Raw genomic sequence first — 24,953 nt, 5'->3', positions numbered from 1 at the left:
ATATCTCACACTGATGAGCACTTAATAGATACATGTTCCCGGGGCGCCAGACTTAAGTCTGCCTTCGGCTCAGGGCGTGATCCTGACGTTCTGGGATCGAGCCCCACATCAGGCTCTTCCACTAGGAGCCTGCTTCTTCCTCTCCCACTCCCCCTGCTTGTGTTCCCTCCTTCGCTGGCTGTCTCTATCTCTGTCGAATAAATAAATAAAATCTTTAAAAAAAAAAGAAATAGTCACAATTGTTTCAGTTCCTTTGTGAGTGTTGCACTATGTAGATCAAAACATATGCTCTTAAAATTAAAGGTAAGGAATATACTTAACTACATCAATTTAATATATGTTTCGCAGGGTTTTGGGGTTTTTTTTACTATAGTCGACACACAATGACACGTTAGTTTCAGATGTACAACACAGTGATTCAACCTCTCTGTAGGTTGTGCTGTACTCACTATAACTATTTGGTGCTTAATCTTAAAACCCGTTAACGTGCATGAAGGGTCAGCCAACTGTAGTTCCTGGGCCAAATCATATACTTCACGGCTAAGAATGGCTTTTACAGATGGCCATGTACAGTCTGCGTGATGATAGGAGACCCTGACTTTGAAATCCAATCAAGTGACATCTCCTCCTCCAAAAGAATTCCATTGTTTTGATTAACGCACCTGTATTACAACAAATTGTACCCAGTTACTATTGTTCCGTTCTTGGTTTTTGTCGAGAAGATTTTGTGGAAATCTGTTTTTTCTCTTATATGTCAGTACCTGCACAGTATCCTTGGTTTTTCCCCTTGCCCCATAAAGCCTAACATATTTAATATCTGACCCTTTACAGAAAAAGTTGCCAACGCCTGATGTAGACCGGGTTATATCGTTACATCTCCGTGTGGCTTTGCTAAGGAAACGCTGAACTGTTCTGTGGTTCACGGCACACAGACCACAAATACGCATTTGCCATATTCATACCTAGCTTGTTGCTTCAGTTTATAATGACTGGATGCTTGGATCACAGACCTAGAGAGCTTATGTTATTATTTCTTATTTACATTTCTTTTTACTTCGTGTCACCAGCAAGAGAACTATTTCAGTAATAAGAATCTGTTATTGTCTCAAAACGTGCCATACAAAGTACTGCAGTGTTTTTCTCATTACATTTGGGCATTTTGCAAAAGAAAACTTGCCAACAGGAGAAAACTGCATTCCCTGAAATTTCTTCTTTCCCAGTAAGACAACTGGACTCCCACAGCACACGCGGACTCAGTTTATTAGCCCCGAGTGGCAGCAGCGGATTTGAGGACACATTATCATTTGCCCTTATAACCAAATCTTCTTCTCTGGTCCCCGCAGGCCTCCGGGGGGCCATGGCATTCGCTCTGGCCATCCGAGACACAGCATCCTACGCTCGCCAGATGATGTTCACAACCACCCTCCTCATTGTCTTCTTCACCGTCTGGATCATCGGTGGAGGCACGACGCCCATGTTGTCATGGCTTAACATAAGGTCGGTTTGAAACCACGGCCAGTTTGGCGTCTAACCCAGGGGGTGAGACAGCTTAGTGCGTGGAAGGTTCTTACGGGGTTTGGTTTGGTTTGCGGGAGGGATTGAAAATAAAAAGCCATAAGTAAAAATTCAGAATATTGACTTTTCCACGAGAAAAAAAGGTGGGCATGAAAATTTCTCAGTACGAAAACACAAGGCCTCAGAAACACCTGGACCTTACTAGAACAGTGACACTAGAGCAGGAATGCCAAAGTCTTACAGCTGCAGGCAAGAGAATGGACGTCCCAGCTGGCAACGTCTGGCATCTCACATTCCTTTGAAATCGCACCTACGGCCTTCAAAACAAGCTCCTCCACCAGAAATGAAAAGAGGCATTTCAAGTTTTGTTTCTAGGAGGAAACCGTTCACGCTGTCTCTTTTCGCTCGAGGGTGCAAAAGAGGTGACATTTCCTGCGTTACCCTCGTTTGTTGTGGCCTCATGGATGTCCCCTCCCTGTAGTTTTGCAGCTGTGTCAGGATGGAAAGCCCTGACCGAAATTAAACTTTTTTAAAGAGCGTTTGAATCCCAAAGGGTGCTTGCAAGCTCCAGTACCTTAGGGTAAGGAGTCCCAGAGCCGAAGTCTGGCTCTGGTTCAAGGCAAGCCCTTCATGTGTTTGGGCCTCAGCTTCCCTTGACGCCGAGCGAAGGCAAGCTGTCAGATCTTCTGCAGGCCCCTTCAGCTGTCAGTGTGTGTGCTGTGCCCCACTGGGGGCGCTCCCACCACCTCGCTCAGTGTGGGGTCTACGGAGGAAGAATGTGGTCAGAACCCGAGACAACGCTAGGGTCGTGCGCGGGTATGAAGGCGAATTCCCTGAAAAGCCACAAGGTGGCAGTGTTTTGTTTTTGGTTTTGCTTTTTTTTTTCTTTCTCTGCTGGCTTTTAGTTCACATTTCCTTCTCTGAAATACAGAATGCCCCACACTGACAGCAGCAGAGCATACGTAGCTTGGAGCAGACAGAACCTACAAAGATCTCGTAGTCAAACCTTAGAGTCAGGGGGGAAACTGGAATTTAGGAGAAAACTGGAATTTGCAGAGAACAGTCTTCAACACGGCCCCCACCCCGCCCCCTCTACCGGGTCCCATCCAGGACTTTGGTTTTGATGGCAGGCAGGGATTCCTGGGTTTGGCCTCTGCCAGCTGCACCATTTCTGGGCTAGCAACTCTCAGCCTCACATCCTTGTGGGTCTGCAGAAGCTACGTGGGGCTGATGGGTGGCAGTCGCATAACAGCTAACACTTGTGTGATGCAGGCGTTCCTATAGAGAAGCTACTACTATTATCTTCATCGTAGAGTGCACACAACCGAGGCACAGAGCAATAACTTGCCCAGGTCCCAGAACTCGAGGTGGATGAGCCGGGATTTGGGCCCCCGCAGTGTTGCCCCATAGTCCGCGGTCTTAACTACTGTGCTCCATCTATCACCTGTGAGAAGGTTGACGGTGTTAGGGGCTGCCTCTGTGTCATGAAATTCGGGATGACCAGAACTTCGATGTCCTGGTTTGCATCCCAGGAGTTGGGTTAGGGAAACTAATTCATCACGGGAATATGAACCTAAAGAAAAAAATGAACAGATTTTTGGCTCTAAACCTGACACGTACAATAGTACCATCTTTGTTCTGTGTTACAATGAGGATAAGAAAGGAGGCTTACCCTGAACGCTATTGAGAATCTTTAAGAATCTCGAGATTACAGGCGCCTGGGTGGCTCAGTCAGTTAAGCATCTGTCTTTGGCTCAGGTCAGGATCCCAGGGTCCTGGGATAGAGCCCCTCATCCAGCTCCCTGCTCAGCGGGGGGAGCCTGCTTCTCCCTCGCCCTCTGCCCCTCCCCCCACGCCCTGCTCATGCTTGTTCTCTCTCTCACATTCTCTCACGTAAATAAATAAAATCTTTTTAAAAAAAAAGAATCTCAAGATTGACCTCTGAGATTACTTTCTTTTTTTTTAAATTTATTTATTATTTATTTATTCGACAGAGAGACAGCCAGTGAGAGAGGGAACACAAGCAGGGGGAGTGGGAGAGGAAGAAGGAGGCTCCCAGCGGGGCAGGGAGCCCGATGGGGGGCTCGATCCCAGGACCCTGGGATCATGCCCCAGGCCAAAGGCAGACGCTTAATAACTGAGCCACCCAGGTGCCCTTCTGAGATTACTTTCTGCTCCTGTTTGTCTGGTCACTCAGTAGGCACCCTGGATGCTCAGAGCCTGATCAAATCATGTTTGTTTTGCATGCTAGGTTAGAAGCCCTCCCACACACTACACACAGGTACAGGACCAAATAATTTCCCCCTGAGAGGGGAGAGTTGACTTGTGACATTTTGTACTTCTGGTAACCCTGTTCAGAACTGGGTCATTGAAACTGTCCTATCCAGAACTGAGAGTGTGGGCAGCTTTCCCTGAGGCACACAAGCTATATACACAAATATAATAACTGTATTGTTGTGGAAATATTGATGTAACGTATAGATAGCACTTAGAACATAGCGGCTAGCGCACAGCGAGGGAGCAGGAAATGACTCTGTGTGTGACTGGGTAGAGGAGAGATCTAGTCTCTCCACATCCTTGCCAGCTTTCGGTGTTGCCACTATTTTTCATCGTAGTTGGTCTAATAGGTGTGGGGGGGATACCTCACTGGGGCCGTACTTTGCATTTCTCTAATGACTGATGATGTCGAACATCTCTCTCTTCGTGTGCTTGTTTGCCATGCATAGATCTTCTCTGGTGAAACACCTGTCCAAACTTTTTGTCTGTGTTCTAATCAGATCATTTGGGTCGTTTTTAATTGAGTTTTGAGAGTTCTTTATTATAGATACTAGTCTTCTGTCAGAGGTGTGCTTTGCAAATATTTTCTCCCAGGCTGCTGCTTGTCTTCTAATCCTTTTACTAGAGTTTGTCATAGAACAGAAGTTTCGATTTTGAGGGAGTGCCGTTTATCTTTTTTTTTCTTTTATGCATCGTGGCTTTGGCTTTACATCTGAGGACTCTGCACCAAGCCCTAGGTCCTGAAGATTGTCTTCTGTGTTATCTTCTGAAAGTTTTTTAGTTTTATGCTTGACGTTTAAGTCTGTGGTCCATTTTGGGTTAATTTTTATATAAGATGCAAGGTTTAGGTTGAGGTTTTATTTTATTTGCCTAAGACCCTCCAGTTGTTCTGGTGTTGTGATAAAAAGACTAGTCTTGGGGCGCCTGGGTGGCTCAGTCAGTTAAGCGTCTGCCTTCAGCTCAGGTCATGATCTCAGGGTTCTGGGATAGAGCCCCACGTCAGGCTCCCTGCTCAGTGGGGAGCCTGCTTCTCCCTCTCCTTCTGCCCCCCACCCCGCTCCTGCTCTCTCTCTCTCTCGGTCACTCTCTATCTCAAATAAATAAATAAAATCTTAAAAAAAAAAACCTAGTCTTACTCCATTGAATTACTTTTGCTCCTTTGCCAAAAATTAGTTGGCTGTATACACGTGGGTCTGTTTCTGTTCTGCTCCATCGATGAATGCGTTCAGCCCTCCACCAGTACCACACCGTCCTGATAACTATAGTTACGTCATACACATTAACATCAGGTAGAGCAAGCCCTCCCACGTTACTCTTTTTCGAAATTGTCATTGCTATTCTAGTTCCTTTCCATATATATTTTAGAATAAGCTCATCTCTCTAAAAAAAAATCTCACTGGAATTTTCACAGGAATTGCATTCAACCTGTATAGCAGTTTGGGGAGAATTGCCATCCTTATTATGTTGTGTCTTTCATTTCATGAACGTGGCACGTTTCTTCATTTATTTGGATTGTCTTTGGTTTCCTTCATCACTGTTGTATGGTTTTCAGCATACAGTGCCTATACATGGTTTGTTAGATTTATATCGAAGTATTTCATCTTTTTTGAGCAGTTACAAATATTATTCTGTCTTTAATTTCAGTTTCTATGTGTTCATTGTGAGGATATAGAAATACAGTTGGTTTTCGTATTTGGGGGGGGGGGCAGAGGGAGGGAAAGAGAGAATCTTAAACAGGCTCTATGCCCAGCACGGAGCCTGATGCGGGGCTCAATCCCATGACCCTGAGATCATGACCTGAGCTGAACTCAGGAGCTGGATGCTTAACCGACTGAGCCACCCAGGCGCCCTGGTTTCTGTATGTTGATCTCGTATCCTGTGACCATGCTGCACTCATGTATTAGTTTTAGGAGGGTTTGGTTTTGTTTCGTTTTGTAACTTCTTTGGGATTTTCTACATAGACCATCATATCATTTGCAAACAGAGGCAGTTTTACTTCTTCCTTTCCAACCAGTGTACCTTTTATTTCCTTTTCTTGACTTACTGCTCTGGCTAGGACTGTCAGTACGATGTTGAGTAACAGTGACATGAGCTGACATCCTAGCCTTGTTTCCAGTGTTAAGGGGAAAGCATTCGGTCTTTCACCGATAAGTGTAATATTAGCTGTAAGGTTTTGTACATGTTCATCAACATCAAGTTGAGGGAATTTCCTTTTATTGCTAGGTTTTTGAGAGTTTTTGTTTTTATCATAAACAGGTGTTGAATTTTATCAAATGCTTTTTCTGTATCTATTGATATGATCGTATTTTTCTTGTTTAGCCTGTTAAAATGGTGGGTTACATTGATTAATTCTCTTTTCTTTTTCTTTTTTTTAGAGAGAGAGAGCACATACATAAGTGGGGGGAAGGGGCAGAGGGAGAGACAATCTCAAGCAGGCTCCACACCCAGCATGGAGCCCGATGCAAGACTCGATCTCGAGACCCTGAGATCATGACCTGAGCTGAAATCAGGAGTCAGACACTTAACCGACTGAGCCACCCAGGCACCCCCCTTTTCTAAGTTAATTTTCAAATATTGAACAAGCCTTACTTCCCTAAAACAAACCCCCCTTGGTTATGGTGTATAAATTTTTTATATATTGCTGAATTCTATTAGCTATTGTTTTGTTAAAGATTTTTGTGGTCTGTGTTCAGGAGAGATATTGGTTTACGGTTTTCTTTTTTTTTTTTGTACTGCCTTTGTCTATTTTTGGTATCAGAGTAATCTGGCCTCACAAGATGAGCTGGGACATGTTCCCTACTCTTCTGTTTTCTGGAAGACATTGTGTAGAATTGGTGTTAATTCATCTTAAAAGGTTAATGGAATTCTCCAGTAAAACCATCTGGTCCTGGAGACTTCTTTTTCAGGAGTTTTTACATTGTGAAGGCAATTTCTTTAATAGTTATAGGGTTGTTAAGATATCTCTTTCATGGGGCACCCAGGTGGCTCAGTCAAATAAGCATCCAACTCATGATTTCAGCTCATGTCATTGTCTCAAGGTCCTGGGATCGAGCCCATATTGAGCTCCCCACTCAGTGGGGAGTCTGCTTGAGATTCCCTCTCTCCCTCTCCCCCCACTTGCATGCTTTCTCCCTCTCTCTCAAGTAAATAAATAAATCTTTTAAAAAAGATTATCTGTTTCATACTGGGTGAATCGTGGTAGTTTGTGAAATTGGTCCATTTCACCTAAATTGTCATGTTTATGTTGTTTGTAGCATTACCTTAGTATTCTTTTGATGTCTGTGAGATCTATAGTGACACTCCTTGTTTCATTCCTAATATTGGTAATTTGTATGTTCTCTATTTTTTTCTTTCAGTCCTGCCAGAGGTTTGTCAATTTTATTGATCTTTTCAAAGAACTAGCTTTTTATTTGACTGATTTTCCATAGTGTTTTTCTGGTTTCTAGCTCATTGATTTCTGCTCCTATCTTTATTCTTTCCTTCTTTCTGTCCAGCTCTTCCCAGACATCATAATGAAGCAAATAGGTAAACAATACATATGGTGTTAGTGTGTCACATTTTCCAGATATATATATCAACAGTGATCACATAAGTATGGAAACTGACATTTATAGAGATTTCGTGAAAAGAAATTCCCTCAGAAATAAAGTAATGAGATTCACTGGTTTTTCTGGCTTGTGGTTTCTGATGTTACTTCATGACCATGAATCATTTATATGTGAACCAGGTTCTTATTCTAAATTGCTTCAGAAACCCCCTGAAGTTCAGTGTGGTGTTTTGACCTCTGAGACCTAAGTAGAATCAATACCTACCTGTTCCTTACTTCTCCAGGCTACTGACAGAGGCCCTTATGAGGTATCAAGTTGCTGCTCAGAAGTCAGAAGCCCAGGGTGGGATTCCGAGTTCCACCATAAATAATGAGGAGTTACTTGTGATTTTTAACCACGGCCAAGTTCTGGTCTGTGTATGAAATAAAAATGAATGTGACCCAAATCCAAAGCCTGGTCACTGCTTTCCAGAAATCCAGCGTATCTCTCTCAAGTTGCTATGTTGTGATTGATATTTTAAACACATGATAGCAAAGACGCTCAGATTGTTTTCTCTTAATGCACAGACTACGCATTTTTCTTAGTCCCTCGAGCAGGTGTTGTTATTCGCAAAGGACATAATTTGGGCGATTAAAAACAATGACCACAGGACAATTTCAGCAGAGGAGCCTTGTATGTGTCCAGAGCACATTTCTCTTTGTTGCCCCCAGCTCCAGGCGACACGCACATGAAGGTGGTGGTGATGGTGGGGGTGGAATGGCACATGCCCAGGCAGTCAGCTGAACAGGTGGCCTTCACAGCCCACCGTGCGGTCATGCAAACACGCAAGGACAAGGAAGAACACGCTGCTCAGTCTAATCCTGTTAGACTGAGAATTTACAGCAAAGCTCTTTGCCAGATAACTTGAAGAATAGAGGCAAGGAGAAGCCCTGAGCTCTTTATGTAATAGCATTCGTAACTGGATATTTTAAAAGAGTTTAAGGACGCCAGCCTGTTATCAAAGGGTAGATCCTGGGGCACCTGGGTGGCTCAGTTGGTTGGGTCTCTGACTCTTGGTTTTGGCCTGGATCACGATTTCAAGGTCACGGGGTCAAGCCCAGTGTCAGGCTCCGTACTCAGCACGAATCTGCTTGGGTTTCTCTCTCCCTCTCCTTCTGCCCCCTCCCCCTTCCTCCCTCATCCCCCTCTCAAATACATAAATAAACTTTTAAAGAGAAAAAGGGCGGATACTGTGAGGTGAAGAACTGGGGCTCTGGGGTCTAAAAGCCTCAGCTGCAGTCTTGGTTCCACCATTTTCTACCTTCGTGACCTTGGGCAACTTATTTAGCGGCTTCGACTCAGTTTCCTCACCAGTTTGAATGGGGACAATAGTGTAAGAATAAAATAAAAGTGATGATAAAGTAATGTGATAAAGAATTCTCTCATTAAACGTACCATCTGAAAAAAGAAATAAAGGTACCATCTGGCACACGGTAAGCATTTAGTATCTTTTAGCTTTTAAGTGTTATATATAATGCATATTATATATAATATAATATTGTTAAATTATCATTACTAATCATAGCATCAGTACCGCTACCATTGCTGTTATTATTATCAGTGAATCTTATGTTAATGGAGTCCAGCTTGCTTTTCTGGAATTTGCTACAATGTTTTACTGGTATGGTAAAATATAGAATATAGAGTCTGGTATAAGTCACATTCTGAGCATGTCCCTTGTTAAAGTACCATGTTAAGAAGCATATCTCGTTCTCACTTGCATATTCCAGGGGATATCAGTAGCATGAGAAGTTGGGCATTGTCTAGCACAGTGTTTTTCTACCTTGTTCTTATCATTGTTCCCCCAAAAGGAGCCCTTCAAAAATGTAACCCGTAACCCCATTACCTTCCAGTGAAATTTTAATACCGCAGATCTACTGTATACTCGTTTATGTAGTATCACACTTTAGAGGGCTATAAACCATTGTAATATCTAAAACTTTTTGTCTCACAAGAACCAATCTTCACACTCACGGGGGCAATACCACTCCCAATTGAGGATACATGATTTAGTGCAGTTGTTCTTGGTTGAGGGCAGTTTGCCACCTAGAGGCCATTTGGCAATGTCTGGACATATTTTGGGTTGCCTCAGCTGGGTAAGGGGGTGCTACTGGTATCTTGTAGGTCGAGGCCAGGGCCTGGAATGTCAACAGTGCCAAGATTATGGAACCCTGCTCTTAGTTTGATGGCAAAGTTCAAACGCACCCTGAATACAACCCAGAAATCGTTAAAGCAGGTGAAAATGGACCGCGTCAACTCCAAGGTGCAAGAGAAAGAGAATAGCGGAAGTTGGGTTAGAAGTTCCTGAAGGTCAAGAACCCGTGGACAACATGGTTTACTTGTGTCAGGAAAAAAAAAAGGCCATCTTTGTCTTCTTAAGTATTGTTGCTATTTTCAACAATATGGTGCTTTTTGCTGTTTCTGTCAAATACGTGTCAAAATATGTGTAGACACTTCAAATATGTGTCTAGTAACAACTTTGTTCTCCTTTTTTCGTATGGATGTACCTTGCTTTAGGAAACAGGTGAATTCCTGGAAAATTGTATAAATTCATCTTCCGTGAGCTGCACGTATTCCTCTGATTTCCTTACATTATATTTTGAGAGGCTGACCTTCATTCCCCATGGGTCCTCATTGGGCCTAGCTCCTAACATTGTTGCTTTAAATTTAAATGTAGTAGCCTCTCTGCCTCTCTGGGTTTTAGAGAATGGGGACAGTTGAAGAGAGGGTACGGATCTCTCTTCAGCGTGAGCCTGCCGAATCCTTGATGGGCATGGTCCAGGGCCTGTGCCCAGGGCTCCTGGGCCCCTGTGCTCCCCGTCACACTCACGCTCCCTTCTTCTGCTGCCCAGAGTTGGCGTCGAGGAGCCCTCCGAAGAGGACCAGAACGAGCACCACTGGCAGTACTTCAGGTGACACGAGGAAATCCTCAGAAACAAATTAACCGGGCCTGGCTTTCCTCCTCCTTCTAACCTGACATGTTTCTCTTTCTGCTGTTTCGTCTCTTTCTTCCTTCCCGTGTGCGCCAACCCCCTGCCCCTTTCAGCAAAGGGGCAAGAGGTCAGCTCAAGTCTAACACGCTTTTCCCCCCTGTCTCTGGGTTGGTTGCTGTGTCGGTGTTCTTGAGATTCTGTTCTCTGTCCCCGCATATTGGACGATGTGTGTCAACACCAAAGCCGGAGTTGGCAAGTGTCTCCCCTCTTAGACCACTGACTCAGGGTCCAGAGCAGTCCGTTTTCAGAGCCGCAGATGCTTTGTCCACAAAGTCTTGTTTATAATCTAGTAAACAAGGCTTTTCACTCATAAAGAGAATTAGGATTTGCTGTGTCCGCCATGACTGGGGTAGGACTTACACCATCTGAATGAAGTACCAGTGCTCTTTGAGGAGTTTTTAAAGTATGTAATTGCGTACTCCTACCTTATGGTGAGTCAGAAGATACAAACACAGATAAAGACTCTTGTAATACAATCGAGTTCTCAGTGTCCAGCCAAGTTTATGGTTTGATTATGCTTAAGGGGGGGCGATGTGGGGCAAGCAGAACAAAGACTTTAATGTTTCTTTTGTCCTGTGTGCGTCTTTATCAGCACGCATTCTTCCCGACCTGAATCTCAGTGCTGGTAGATAGGTCATGCAGAGTAGGCTTGAGCTGTGCTCTTGCCGCTAGGAAAGCGCGTCCCTCTCTGAGGGCGGGGGAAAGGACAGCGACGCTCACCTCCAGGCACGGACACGGCGCTATCACCAGGCTCCAGGTATACCGTAAGGATGTGTATATAAGGAACAGAAGCTGTAAAGTTCCCTAGCTTCACACTTGTTTTCTTCTGTTTAAAACACACACACATTCACTTTAGGTAGCAGTTAAGTTGCAGAGGAAACCCTTTCTTTTGAAATATCCCACCTTCAGGAAGGGAGGTCCTTCGGGCAAGGTACAAGTTATTACCCTTGGGACATGGGAGAATTCAGACTGCGATCTGGTGGTCAGGGTTTTACATGAAGGTGTGTGTCTCATATTCCTGCAATTATTTAGGGCCTCAGCCATTCACATTTTTGAAAAATTATCGATTAAAGTAGAACAGTTCTAAAATTCCTGAGGTTTCATGGCGTTTTAGATGGCAGCTAATCAGAATGTACTTATTGTCATAGCAGAAGAGAAATTATTCGTGCTCTTTTTATATTTTTTCATTTCAGAATGAGCACGTTAGTTTGATTGCTTTATTTTCTCACTTGGCGTGAAACTGAATGAAATGTAAAAGCAACAATTGTCATATTAGCCGCATTTCAACTGCTCAGTGGCTGGCCACATGTGGCTTGTGGCTAGCACATTGGACAGCGCCGATCTAGACAGTTGCAGAAAGTTCTGGACAGCGTGGACCTAGAGTCATTCTCAAGTTCCCCTAGACAAAATGCTGAACATTGTGAGTTTGAGATGAGGTTCGGGTGGCCCTACTTTTGTGAGTGTATCAAGTTATTTCAGTGTTTTGGGCTTTGTTGTGTTGAATTCTGGCCTGGCCGTACGGGCCCAAGATAAATAGATGAGTTCCACTGTCATTGCCAGAACTTGGATGAAAATAGTCACAACCTAGTCTTCATAAGCAGTTCTTGTTGAACAGAATTTAAGTCTTGTTAAACAAGGTTTTTTTTTTTTTTTTCTCTTAATAGAGATTACTTAGAAGAATAGAGGAGGCTAAGTTTCGTTTGGCAGCTTTTATCACGTTTGGTTTTATTTTCATTATTGTAATACAGGGCATCCTTAACCTTTTCTCCTACCTACAGTCTTCCTGATTTCATCTCGGACGGTAAAGTCAACTTGTTTTCATCTTTGCTAAGAAGGAAGCCATTTACAAAGGCTAATTACACCTATTTCAAAATTCACAGTATAGAAAGGAGAGATCGTTAGTGGCAGACCTGGACTGCTGTATTCTTGGCCATACTTTGCTTCATGCCCTTCAGATCACATAATCTCATTGCTTCTGCCCCACGGTCTGGCCAGGCCTTGTGGTTGGGCTGAGGGCTGCTGTGTCCCCTGGCATGCCAGTAGGCTGTCCGAGAAACACCAGGGTAACGGGCGCTCTGGGTCTGCACTGGGGCGCTCATCTGAGTAAACGAGTCTGCCATGAAGGGGCTTTGTGCTGCTGTAGAACCCACGGAACAGGGCCTAAGGTTAGATTCCTAGCTGTTGATCTTACAAATGCTCACCAAACGACCACACAGAGGACTCTTCTCTGGGGAATGTGTGCTAAGAGTCTCTGAAATGAGTGAGGGCTCAAAATCAAGAGCTAGGAATTCCATATGTGACCTCTCCTCTAACACTTTGGTACATTAGACGCATTGGGTGCATTGAGGCTCTGGTGTGACTTTTTGGGGGGGCAGCCCTGAGAGGTCCCTGAATTGGATGGATTTCATGTCAAGAAAATCTCTGTGGGATTTGTTGTTCAAAGATCCCCAAATAATGTCCTGTTATGAGGACAAGCCTCCAACCCTCAGAACTGCCAGCCTGGAAGCAGCCCCTAGACACACAGCAAAGTCCATCGAACCCCTACAAAGATCCTACCAAACCCCAGGCCCGTAGAGAGGAAAGCTGGTGTCAGGTACACTAGATTTTAACTAGAACAGTACCTGGCATAATAGATACTCAATAAATATTTGCTGAATACATAAACTCATCTTTTGGGTTTAAACTTTGCCTTCAGCAACATACGGGATATCTGTTCCCTTTCCCTCCCTGGTTGCCTCTTTCCAGGGACGCACAGCTTGGGTTAGTACTTGACAACCCTGCACTAAGACAGGGTAGAGTCTGGCTTTGAGAGGGTGGGCACATCGGTGTTGTCTTCTGTTTTCCTTTTCTATTAGTCTCTCTTTTCAAGAAATAACCTGGGCATCACGGGTGGGAAAGAGAGAGGGAGAGGAAGAAAAGTAAGGTGCACACACATGAGGTTTTGTAGTCCACTGTCCACTCATTGGAGTCGGCACCCCAGTACCAGACTGCAAAGACCCTTGGTTGACGCCATTCGGCACCTCCCTTCGAGCTCGAGTCAGACCTGCCAGGAATCATGTTCTCAGTTTATAGTTCTTTGCAGCACTAGAGGGAGCGTGGGAAGACAGAGAATTTTCCTGGCCTCTTTTTTTTTTTTTTAAGATTTTTTATTTATTTATTTGACAGATAGAGACAGCCAGCGAGAGAGGGAATACAAGCAGGGGGAGTGGGAGAGGAAGAAGCAGGCTCCTAGCGGAAGAGCCTGATGTGGGACTCGATCCCGTAACGCCGGGATCACGCCCTGAGCCGAAGGCAGACGCTTAACCGCTGTGCCACCCAGGCGCCCCTCCTGGCCTCTTTCTTTTCTCCTCCACCCCCCTGGGATCAATGTCACAGTTCTCCGCCTCAGAGCGAGGAAGGTACAGGGATAAAGAATTACCAGGTGCACAAAACAACAGTTGCTGTGTTACTAAACCAGGACAACTGCTCTAGTAAAAACATGGGATTTGTTGTAAGTAGATTTTGCCACTTTGCTTTTTCTTTCTGTCTTCAGTTGTTGATCTTAAAAGTGTCACTTCGGCTGTGGGAAGACATGGGGGCACCAGGATAAAACGTTAATGATATGCGTGCTCGGGTATTCAGGGGACGTGGACTGATGTCTGCAACTTTATTTGAATGCATCTAAAAATTAAGATGGATGATAGAGAAGTGGATAGATACAAAGAAACTCCAGCAAAATATTAACGGTAGAGTCTCGGTGGCGGGTATACACAGGTGTTCACTATAAAGTCTGGCACCGCCCTGGACATAGGAAAAATGGCGGAACAGAATTTTAGGGAATTAAAAGCAGGTCAGGGCAGACGTGAGGAAGCAGCAGAAAGGAAAAGGCGTGGGGCAGCAAGACCCACGTTTGGCTAACTGGGACCTCCTGGCGCAGGAAGGCAGAGGGACAGTTGCCAGCCGGCGCCGTTCCCCAGCGGCCTTACATAAGGTGTAAGCACACAGTGCCACTTGCCTCTCCTGCCCCCCGGGAGGTGACATGGAACATGACCTCTTTCTCACGACTTTTGCATGACAGCCTTCCTCTTCTTCTAGCTAACTATTCCTTCCGCTTCCGGAAGATGGTCAGCCTCTTGGCTACTTTCAGCCAGCGTGGCTGCCATGGTCCAAGCTAATACTCTCCATTGTTCTCCTTGTCTTTCTCCCTGGTGGCTTACAGAGTTGGTGTGGACCCAGATCAAGACCCACCACCCAACAATGACAGCTTTCAAGTCTTACAAGGGGTAAGTCACAAGAGATGCTTCTTCCAGGGGAAGACACCGTTAAAAAAGAGCTAAAATGTACCGAGCACTTACTATAGGCCAGGCATCTTTACGTGGATTCCCTCACCGTGAGCTTGACAACAACCTTATGAGGTAGGTACTGTTATCCCCATTTGACAGATTTAGAAGCTGATGTTTGAGAGTCTCAGGTGAGTCACGTACGGTCAAAGGGTTAGAAAGTGGCAAAGCCGGGGTTTGACCCCAGAGTCAACGTTCTTAAAACAACATATTAAGGGGTCAGGCTGGCCAGGAAGAATGACCGCCTGCCTTCCAGGGATGGATAGACTGGATACGTTGGTGACTGGCTCACTGTCACTGGGTCAGAGTCTGTCAGCGGTGCCCAAGCAGGGGAAGGAGAGAGATGGGGGTCTCTCTGGCCCAGAGAAGTCTGAGGAAGAGAGGAAGGACGTGGCTGATTACAGGCCCTCCCATCCCTCCAGGGCCTGCGATCCTCTAGGGCCGAGTCCCCCTCAAGCTCAGGAATGGTGGAGCAGGGGTCCCCACCCCCACTCCTGTCCCCACCCCCACCCCCAAGGGCTGAAGGTCACTGCAAGGCACACTGTGAGGGCTTAGGCAGGGTGGTGGCAGCAGTGACAGCCTGGACCAGAGTGCTGGGGAGGGAAGCTCTAGAGGCTGTGATCAGAGGAGCCCCGTGGCAACATCAAGCGTGACACGTGGGGAAGAGTCCCCACTGCTGTGGACAATCTTAACGGAGTCCGCGGGGCAGAGAGGAGCGCTGCGGCCTGCGGTTTTGCCATCTGTTCCCGTTCCTGTTGCTGCACAAACGGCACCAAACAGAGGAAAGTGAGCAACAGTTTCTTTCACTCACGGATCCTCTAGGTCAGGAATTTGGAAAGGGCATAATAGGGGCAGCTTGCCTTTGCTCCGAGCAGAAAGCTGGGGGCTGGCATCGTCCAAAGACTCCTTCGCTCATATGTCTGGCACCTGGGCCGGGAGGACCCAAAGACAAGACAGCCAACTGGAATGCCCATGCAGGGCTCCTCCATGTGGCCTGGGGGCGTTGGACTTCTTTCCGGATGACTCAGGGTCCCCAAAGCCAGCACCGCAGCAAGAAGGCGGAAGCTGCGTCGCCTTCTCTGGCCTGGCCTTGAAAGTCTCAGGGCATCGCCTCTGTGATTTGCTGGTGGTCACACCGAATTGCCCTAGCCAGCCAGATCCAACAGGAGGACAGAGAGACCATAACCTCATTATGGGAAGAGCACGAATGAAGCGGCAGACATGAGTTTGAGCTGCCACCTGACCCTTGCTATGTTCCCAGGTTTGCTCCTTCCCGAGGCCGGCATTTCCTGGACAGGCAGGGTGGGAGAGACAGGGGTTATGCTAAGAGCAGAAGTCCGGAACCAGAATGTTAGTAATGGGGCCTCAGGAGTGAAGAACTCTTTTGTGCAGGATGGCCTCCCCAGTGCTGAGCACAGTGCCTGACAGCTGGGGGGGCTCGATAGGTATCTGACGGGTGGACAGGGCAACAGGACAAGCGACAGCGCGGTGGAAAGCCTTGCTGACCGCACGCACGTGTCCTCCGGGAGACTGTGTCGGGTGTTTCTTTTTCTCCAGTCAGCTTTGAATCGCACTCCGTCCTAAATCCAGTCTACATATTTCAGATGCCAGAGGACCTTCTAGATCACTCTAGCCCCCGAATCAGATTGAGCAAGTGTCGAGAACGGTGAGGCTGAGCGGGGCCAGGGAGTGCCACTACGGCTTTTCCTGATTTCTTTCTCTTTGACTGTGGTTACTTGTTGGTGGTAATGCCCTGTAAGGGACACAAAGCCGCAACCTCGGAAAGAGCAGGACATTTTAGGAAGAGTTTTCAATGAGCTTCATTGAGATGACAGGATGCCCACTTTCATGGTGCTCCAGAGGGGCGCCCGGCCGGCTCAGTCAAAGAGCCCACAACTCTTGATCATGGGGTTGTGTGTTCGGGCCCCATGTTGGGTGTAGAGATTACTGAAAAATAAAATATTAACACAGTAATAATGGTGCCCCGGAAGACCTTTGAGATTATATTAGAAGCGGCCACTGTGTTGGGAACCTGTGGTTTCCATGAGAAATTCTTTTTGAAAAGTTGCCATTGGACTCTGGCTTGAAGTAAGGAGTTTAGAAACCAGGGGTTCGGGAATTGTGCACCTGGAAGCTAATTTAGAGTCTAACAGGGAGATCTTGAAACTCACCCTGAGAAAACCTGAGTGAAGTGTCTTTATTTCACTGGAAGGAAAAGAAGGGCTCTGGTAGGATACGCCTGCCCTACTCCAAAGCTTCCTCCTGGGACCGCAGCTGGTCCAGATGAATTTTGTAAGAAAAACTGGCTAATTCCAGCTGGATAGCCAGGGTTTGGACGGATTACATCTTGTCAGTTCCAGACCAGTCAATCACCCCCAGCCCCTTTGCTGTTGGTTTGTTGGTGTGTGGGTTTGTTGGTTTTTAATTGCTCCTGCCTCTGGATTTAAGCACCTGGAAAAGGAAAAGCATGAAATGGTTTGGTCGCTTTCCTGTAGCCGAACTCACCATCCATCTCATAAGAACTTCACATGGAGGCACTGGGCTTGTCACTAGACTCAGTCACAAGCTTGCTGTCACTGTTCCATGGAAATGTTTGAGAAAGCAGTGGGTCCTGAGTGCTAAGCGTTCGGGCAGTGCATTTCGTCTGTGCAGTGACAGCTAAAACAGTGCTCCCTGCCCCAGACGAGACAAGTTTCTGAAACCTCCCTAGGTGGGCCTGGAGGGCCCATCAGTGTCCCTCATGGCTCCCTGGAGGGCCCTTTGGGCCAGTAGTGAGTGGGCAGCTGGTGGTGACTTCTGCCGCACTCCCAGTGGCACCCGGTGGCCGGCCTTAGCCAGGAGCTGTCACGGCTTCCCCTTAACCCCCCCCTTCCAAGCCTCACACACAGTCATGCAGAGGGCCCTCGGAACCAGTTCCACTGGCATTGTGAAAGTCTTTCAAGATTGCTGTCAGACTGGGGGCGGAGGAAGGTGACCTTTAAGCTTGGTTTCTCAGGGCACCTTCTTAAAAAAGATTCATGCCCTTGTACTTAAAGGGCCTTACTCTCTCAGTCCTCCTGGCCTGACCTTCTCGGTCCAGTGAGCCACTAACAGCAGGGCTGGGAGCACTCAGTGGTCATGAGCAATAATAAAACAGAGAAATAAATGGGCTTCTCATTTTTGGGTAAAATCCTGGGTTCTTGCAGTTTTCCCTGAAATGGATCCAGGTCACACGCTCAGTGATGTCATGAAACTGAAATCATAAATGGGGAAAGTCCAGATGTTTGTTCCCCATCAGAAAAGAAAGGGCAGTTCTCTTTACCTCATTTTCTAACTGAGCTCCCTAAAAACAAACAGGAAAGTGACATTTGATGGGAATGAATTTCTTAGGACAGCATGATTTTCCTCACTGGTTCTAGAAGCCCAAGAGTTATGGCTAAGAGCTACAGAATATTAGCTCATGTGGGAGAAGGAAAGGAGCATTTGGCTAGAACTTCTGGCTTTCTGTGAGGGAAGCATAAGAATATTGTGGGCAGACTCAGCTTCACTTCCCTGGCAAGTTTGACTCATTAGAACAAAACAAAACAAAAAACTCAGTTGCTTTGTTTCTCCAGAGGTCTTGGTGACTTTGCAACCAAAACAAAAACAAGCCCAGCTGGAGGCAAGCTGCCTGGGCTTGGGGGTGGCCTCCCACCCCATTCAAGGGGGACCTTTTCATGCCAGACGGAGACATCATTCACTTCCTTCCACAAGAAGAGCACTCATTGATACGGCTGCTTCTGAGTAGCTAGGAGCACGAATCCAAATTTATCCTGGCTTTATCAACTCAGCAGGACAGGGTCACAAGCAGAATATTAGTGGCATGTGGAGAAAAGGACACCACTGGGCTTGTGTTATGTGTGTGTGTGTGTGTGCGCGCGCACACACACACAGAAAATCAGCTGTTCATAGTTGCCTTGACATGAAACTTTCTGGGTCCTTCCCCAGTTTTCCTCCAGACTGAAATCTGATACCCAGTCATTTAAATCTTTGACTTCAAACAGTTGCTGAAGGGGCTTTTCTCAAATTCCTCCTCTTTGCCCACCCCCACTACCCTTTTCTTTTTTGTTCTTCTGATCCCCCCCCCCCCAGCACTTGGTCCCTGACTTTTTTGGCTCTTCTTCTTTTTTTTCCTTAGAATTTCCACATTCACATTAATTTATTCATTCATTTGACAAATACTTACTGAGCACCTGTTATATTTCGGACAATCGTTCAGGCCCTGGGGATACATCTGTGAACAAGGCACCTGAACCTCCATCCTTAAGGGTGTGGTGACAGTGTGATGAAGGGGATGGGTAAGGGCGGAGAGTGCCAGAAGTGAAATCAGCAGATCTGTCCTTGCCGCTCCGAGTGTCCCCACGGACCAGCAGCCTGGGCATTACCAGAGAGCTTCTAAAAATGCAGACTGTCAGGCCCCACCTAGACCCACTGACTCTGAACCCGCATTTTAATGGGGTTCCCAGGAGGGTCGTGTGCCCATTCACAATTTGAAAACCCCCGGAGTAGGCATTGTGGAGCTCTTGATTCCCTGTTTTTAAAACCTGCTATTCCTCCCTTGTGAGAGTCGTTGGTGCCACCCATCCCAGGGACAAGAAAAAGGCACAAATTGGGTCACATCACTAATTTGCTCTTTTGCTCTGCTTTAGATTTCTAGGGCCGCCATAACAAATTCCCACAGACTCGGTGGCTTAAGACACCAATCTTATATTCTTTAGGTTAAAAGTTTGGTGGGCTCTGCCGGTTCCTCTGTTTCAAGGCCAAAATCAAGGTGTCAGTGGGGTTGGGCTCTGGGGGAGAACCCATTGCCAGGCTCATTCTGGTTGTTGGGTAGAATTCAGTTATGTGGTTGTAGGACTAAACTCCTATTTCCTTGCTGACCGTTGGCCCAGGGTCAAGCTCCAGTCCTAGAAGCACCTGCATTTCCTGGTTCATGCCCTCCCCCCACCCCGCCCCATCTTCAAAGTCGGCAATAGTAGGGCGAGTCCCTGTCACACTTTGTATCTTTCCTGCCTCTTCTTCCACTGCAACTCTCTGACTCTTTTGCCCTCCTTGTCTACTTTTAAGGGCCTGTGTGCTTGCATCGGGCCCCCTGGAAAACCTTAAGTCCATCTACAAAACGCCTTTGGCCATGTAACATAACATACAGGCTCCTGGGATTAGGACATAGAAATCTTTGTGGTGGGGGGGAGGGGAAGTATTCTGCTCCATGTCTGAAAAAAACCATAAGCTGTTCTCATTACTATAATGACCTAAACTTTGAAAATTTGTATCTTTTAACAATAAGAATGGAATGAAATGTAACTCTGCCCAGAATGCATTATTTATTAGTTCTAGAAAAAATATTTCAAAAATAGGATCTTTTCTCAGTCCTCAGTTCTTATTCTGCTTTTTTTTGTATTCATCAGATTTGTCCTCGTATACGTATCTGTCTGTGTGTCTTCCCCTCTAGAAATGTGCTCCTTGAGGGGCAAGTGCTAGTCTCATTCCTCTTTGTGCTTCTGGCACCCAGCATGGTGCCAGGCACACAGTAGGTGTTTAATGAATGCATAAAAATATACACTCACTGTTACTTCCTTAAAAAAATGGGGATGAGGAGAGTCGGTGATATTTTCTTAAAGGGGCTTCTCTATTAATAATGTCAACAAAAGGTTTAAAAATCCCTTGTGTTACTCATAAAAAGAGAGAGTAGAATGGGGGTTACCAGGAGCTGGGGGGTGGGGGAGATGGGGAGATGTTTAAGGATACAGACCTGCAGCTAATAGATAAATAAGTTCTAGAGATCTAATGCACACCATAATCAATATAGTCAACAGTACTCTATTATAAACTACGAAGTTGGTGAGAGAATAGGTCTTAACTGTTCTCACCAAAAAAAAAAAAAAAAGAGAGAGAGAGAATTATGTGAAGGGATACAGATGGTTGCTCACGCTAACATGGTAATGGAACCACAACAGAGAAATGTATCAAACCAACACATCCTACCCTGTAAACTGACACAATGTTATATGTCAGTTACATCTCAATTTAAACTTGCCCAGAGTCATACAGCAAGACCATGGCACAGCCAGGAGTAGAGCTAGGATCTGGACCCACATAGCTTGTTAAGAAAGCCTGTGATGTTCATACCTATACCTCTTGGCGTGCTCTGTTGCCTTTGAAACATTTCTCAGAGAAGCCAACCTTGTACCCAGCCTTGAAAAACGAATAGGGATTGGCCAGGTAAGTGCTGTAGGTGGGAGAAGGTGACCATCTGAAAGGATGCTCCACATTCTAAAAGCTGCCTGAGCTAAAGACATGGGGTGTAAACCCTCCTGTGGGAATGCAGGTTTGGGGGAGTGGGTCCCCATCTTTTCTGTGGGCAGCACATGAATGGAAATCCAAGGGTCTGCACATGCAAGTTGGAAAGGGGGCTCCATATTGTAGGATCTGCCTGCACCCGCACTGACCCCTGCTCAGCCCTAGACTGCTTGGAGCAGGACGGGGACCCCCAGATCCCGTCGCCGAGCAGCTATTGGTTGTCTTCCAGGTCAGCTTAAAAAATTAGTCCCATTCCACAGACACACCCTGATTTCTCCAAGGCCACCGTATGTGGATTTATCTACGTTCTTCCTGTACCTAGTCATGCTTCTGGCACCATCTCTTAGAATAAGAAGTTGTTTAACACCCCTGTTATGAAGCTGCACTTTTTATTTGCTCAGAATTTACCCCTGGTAACCTTTCGGGGCTGTCTTTTCATTTCTTACCTTTCTGAGGTCCCTTTATCTTACTTGTGGACTGCAGGCGTAGCTCTCTGTCGCCCGTGAAGACCTTTTGTTAGTTTGCCTTCAGAAAAGAAACGTTTCCTTGGCTTTCCTCATTTTAATGGTCCTTCCTGGGGCTTATTAAAGTCTCCTGTAGCTTCGTAGAGGTGAGGTGGTGGGAACTAAAGTGTTCCAGGTGATGATATCCCATGTGGTTTGGCAGAGATTAGGGTGACAGAATCGGCATTTGTCGTTTTTATTGCTGTGTTAGGGGAGAAGCGGATGCACTTGACATGGGGGGACTTGGCTTGTGCCTGATGGCTTATAGTGTCCTTCCTGATGAGGAAAGTCACCGTGTCAGTTTCTTCTTCAGTAAGATTCTCCAGGCACTTAGAGCCACGAGCTTAGAGCCTACCACTTTATAAAGAAGCATTTAATTTTTCCATGAAGATATTTGCCCCTCAGAATGGTCATCCACCACTTTTCCACTCAGTCAAGGGGCATTCTGAAAGCTCCCTCGAGTTGTCATTAGGCCAGCAATTAATTGCCCGAAGGAATGATCGTGATCTGCAAATGGAGACATTTCTGTGCCCTTTTTCTTCCAGACAGTTTATAAAAATGTGAAATACAGTTGGTCTCTGGGAACTTTCTCTCTCTCTCTCTCTGTCTCTCTCTTTTTTTTTATTTCCTCTTCCCCAGAAGGGCCCATTTAACCAAGCCATTTCCACATGTGTCCCTAAACATTCTTCAGATACCCTAGGGACTCTGTTTGTAAAAATAACCTTTGTTATTGGAAACATCAGAAATTTAAATAGTGCCGCTAATTTCCCTCCCTTTCCTTGGCCCTGCGCTCTCCCTTCTCAGAGATCTCTGCCGCGCACTATCTCAGTCACAGGTGGAGCTCACACCTGCTGCCACGTGGAGCTACTTGGAGTCGTGGCCCATCTTGCGTTTGGCTCTTGCCAGCGACACCTCGCCCGCAGAATTGCCTCTCCCTGTAACATTCAAGGGGGTGACAGCGAAAGTGGCCGCGCTTCCAAGCAGTGTGTACTTTCAGAGCGGGTCGTCCAGCGACACAGAACTCCAGCGGTGCCCTCCGGTTGCCACAGCCAGTCCGCTTGTCCACAGTAATTGTGCTGCTTCTAATAGCTGCACCGAGCAGATGGCCCAAGCCTCAAATGAGTGATTTTGCAAGTCATTTTGCGAATTAAATGACGGAGGCCGTTTGAGTTGGAAAGGAATGAGAGGAGTAACCACTTGAGGGCAGCTGAGAAAAAAAGAATTGCGGGACCCCTGGGTGGTGCTGTCGGCTGAGCAGCTGACTCTTAATTTCAGCTCAGGTCCTGATCTCGGGGTCAGGAGATCGAGCCCCATGTCGGGCTCCACGCTCAGCACGGAGTCTGCCCGAGAGTCTCTCTCTCCCTCTCCCCCTCCTGGTCGTGTGCTCTCTCTCTCTCTCAAATAAATAAATAATCTTTAAAATGATAGAAATACTAGTTCTGGCCCCATTTCCCTTGCTCACTGCCCCCACCTTCCTAAAGCTGTCAGGGCAACAAGTTACTGCACAACCTGGAAGGCAATGTAGACGCCTCAGTGAGGACCGCCAAGGCCCCAGGCTGACCCGTCAGGGAGCGACCCAGCGTGACTTCCCCAGGCCAGCTTTGCGGAGGTGTGGAAAGCTGGTTTTATAGAAGCTTTCTTTAATATTCCCTGTAGACCAGTGTGGGCCCGTTAGGGTCTACACTATGTTAACGTAATCAATCCGCTAGAAGGCACCATGAGGAAAATTACAGTAAGAATGCCAAAAGAAACTTGCTACTGCCGTGAGCTGATCTGCCCACAGACATAACCGCGCCTTTTTACTTTGGGGGTTGACTTGTCTGCCTTTTGGATTTATTCAGTTTCTTTCAAGGTATTACTGCCCGGTATTTTGGAAACTTTGGGGATACAGGATGTTTGACTCTGAGCTCAAAATCTCTAAAAGTTATGGTTAAAAAAGAAGCTTCCCCCACCCCCCACATGCACCCCCATTTCAATCCCTTTTCTGCAACTAAGCATCTGTCTCGTTGTTTGTTCCTAGGATGGTCCAGATTCTGCCAGAGGAAACCGGACAAAGCAGGAGAGTGCGTGGCTGTTCAGGCTGTGGTACAGCTTTGACCACAAGTATCCTTTTCGGTGGCTTCCCTGTATTTGTGAAAGCATCGATGATGAAATTCTCTTGTTGTCTGTGAATGACTTCTGATGAGTGAGGAAGACATGTGCTTGGTACAGGTAGAGTCAGTCCTCTCTTGGGCCACATGCAATGATCATTCGACCACAGCTCGTCCTGGAGAACATCTCTCTGGCCAAGATGGGTGTTTGTAATCATTAAGGTAGCCAGCCCACAGCCTGGCAGACTCATGTGGCTCTTCGGAACTTTAAGTCTGAGGGAAATAAGCCTGTGTAGGTGAATTAGTTAAAACTACACAGCGAACCATACTGTGGTCAGGAAGGGTAGTAGAATTTGGGCAGTTAATCCACATGGGGAAGATAATTCCTATTGGCCGAACGGAGACTGGAAAAGTCTGATCCGTGCCTTAACTGGGCCACTTGCAGGGCAGACTCTGTTCTGGTAAAGCCACCTGTTCTCTGGTGAAAATTAAAAATCCCAAAGTTAAACTTCCATAATTTAAGTTGACATAGTGATCAAATGGGTAGGTAGTACAAAGTTTAGAAACTTTTAAAATGTTAAGAATTTTATTGAAGTGTAAGATACATTTGACAAAATCCAACATCCTTTCATGATAAAAAAAAAAACCTCTAAACAAATTCAGTATACATGGAATGTATGTCAACATAATAAAGGCCATGTGTGACAAGCCCACAGTCAACACCATACTCAATGACAAAAAGCTGAAAGCTTTTCCTCTAAGATCTGGAAGGAGGCCCACTCTTGCTACTTCTATTCAATAGAGTATTGGAAGTCCTAGCCAGACAGAGCCTTCCTTCCCTCTAGGCAAGAAAAAGAAATTTGATTCTCCAAATCAGAAGGGAAGAATTAAAATGGCCTCTGCAGATTAAATTAAAATTAAAATTGTCTCTGGAGATGACATGATCTTTTTAAAAAAGATTTATTTATTAGAGAGGGAGAGAGTACGCAGGGGCGGGGAGGGGCAGAGGGAGAGGAGAGAGAGAATCTCAAGCAGACTCCCTGCTGAGCATGGAGCCTGACGCAGGGCTTGATCTCAGGACCCATGAGATTATGACCTGAGTTGAAACTAAGAGTCAGATGCTTAACCAACTGAACCACCCAGGCGCCCCCACAGATGACATGATCTTATATATAGAAACCCCTAAAGACTCTACCAAAAAACTCTTAAAACTAATAAATTCAGTAAAGTCAGAGTATATAAAGTCAACATGCAAAAACCAGTTGCATTTTTATATGCTAACAATGAACTATCTGAAAAAGATATTAAGAAAACAATCTCAAGGGGGCGCCTGGGTGGCACAGCGGTTAAA

At 46.1% G+C, this 24,953-nt stretch overlaps 1 protein-coding gene across 3 annotated transcripts in view; it reads left to right on the top strand.

Annotated features, from left to right (window-relative positions):
* The window catches only part of SLC9A7 (solute carrier family 9 member A7), a 132,532-nt gene that overhangs the window by 91,016 nt on the left and 16,563 nt on the right, over positions 1 to 24,953 (top strand). The window contains exons 12-15 of one of the 3 annotated variants that reach the window (XM_026513463.4): positions 1,344 to 1,497; positions 10,232 to 10,291; positions 14,571 to 14,634; positions 23,533 to 23,615. In XM_026513463.4, coding sequence (XP_026369248.1) covers positions 1,344 to 1,497; positions 10,232 to 10,291; positions 14,571 to 14,634; positions 23,533 to 23,615 — 361 coding nt within the window. Of the gene's footprint in view, positions 1 to 1,343; positions 1,498 to 7,623; positions 7,786 to 10,231; positions 10,292 to 14,570; positions 14,635 to 23,532; positions 23,616 to 24,953 lie in introns of those variants that run through there. The other 2 variants (XM_057311071.1, XM_026513465.4) reach the window with 2 other exon arrangements.

This window comes from Ursus arctos, chromosome X, assembly GCF_023065955.2.
Source record: "Ursus arctos isolate Adak ecotype North America chromosome X, UrsArc2.0, whole genome shotgun sequence".
Lineage (NCBI taxonomy): Eukaryota > Metazoa > Chordata > Mammalia > Carnivora > Ursidae > Ursus > Ursus arctos.
The sequence above is the reverse complement of the archived record's forward strand: the minus strand, read 5'-3'. Positions and strand labels throughout refer to the sequence as shown.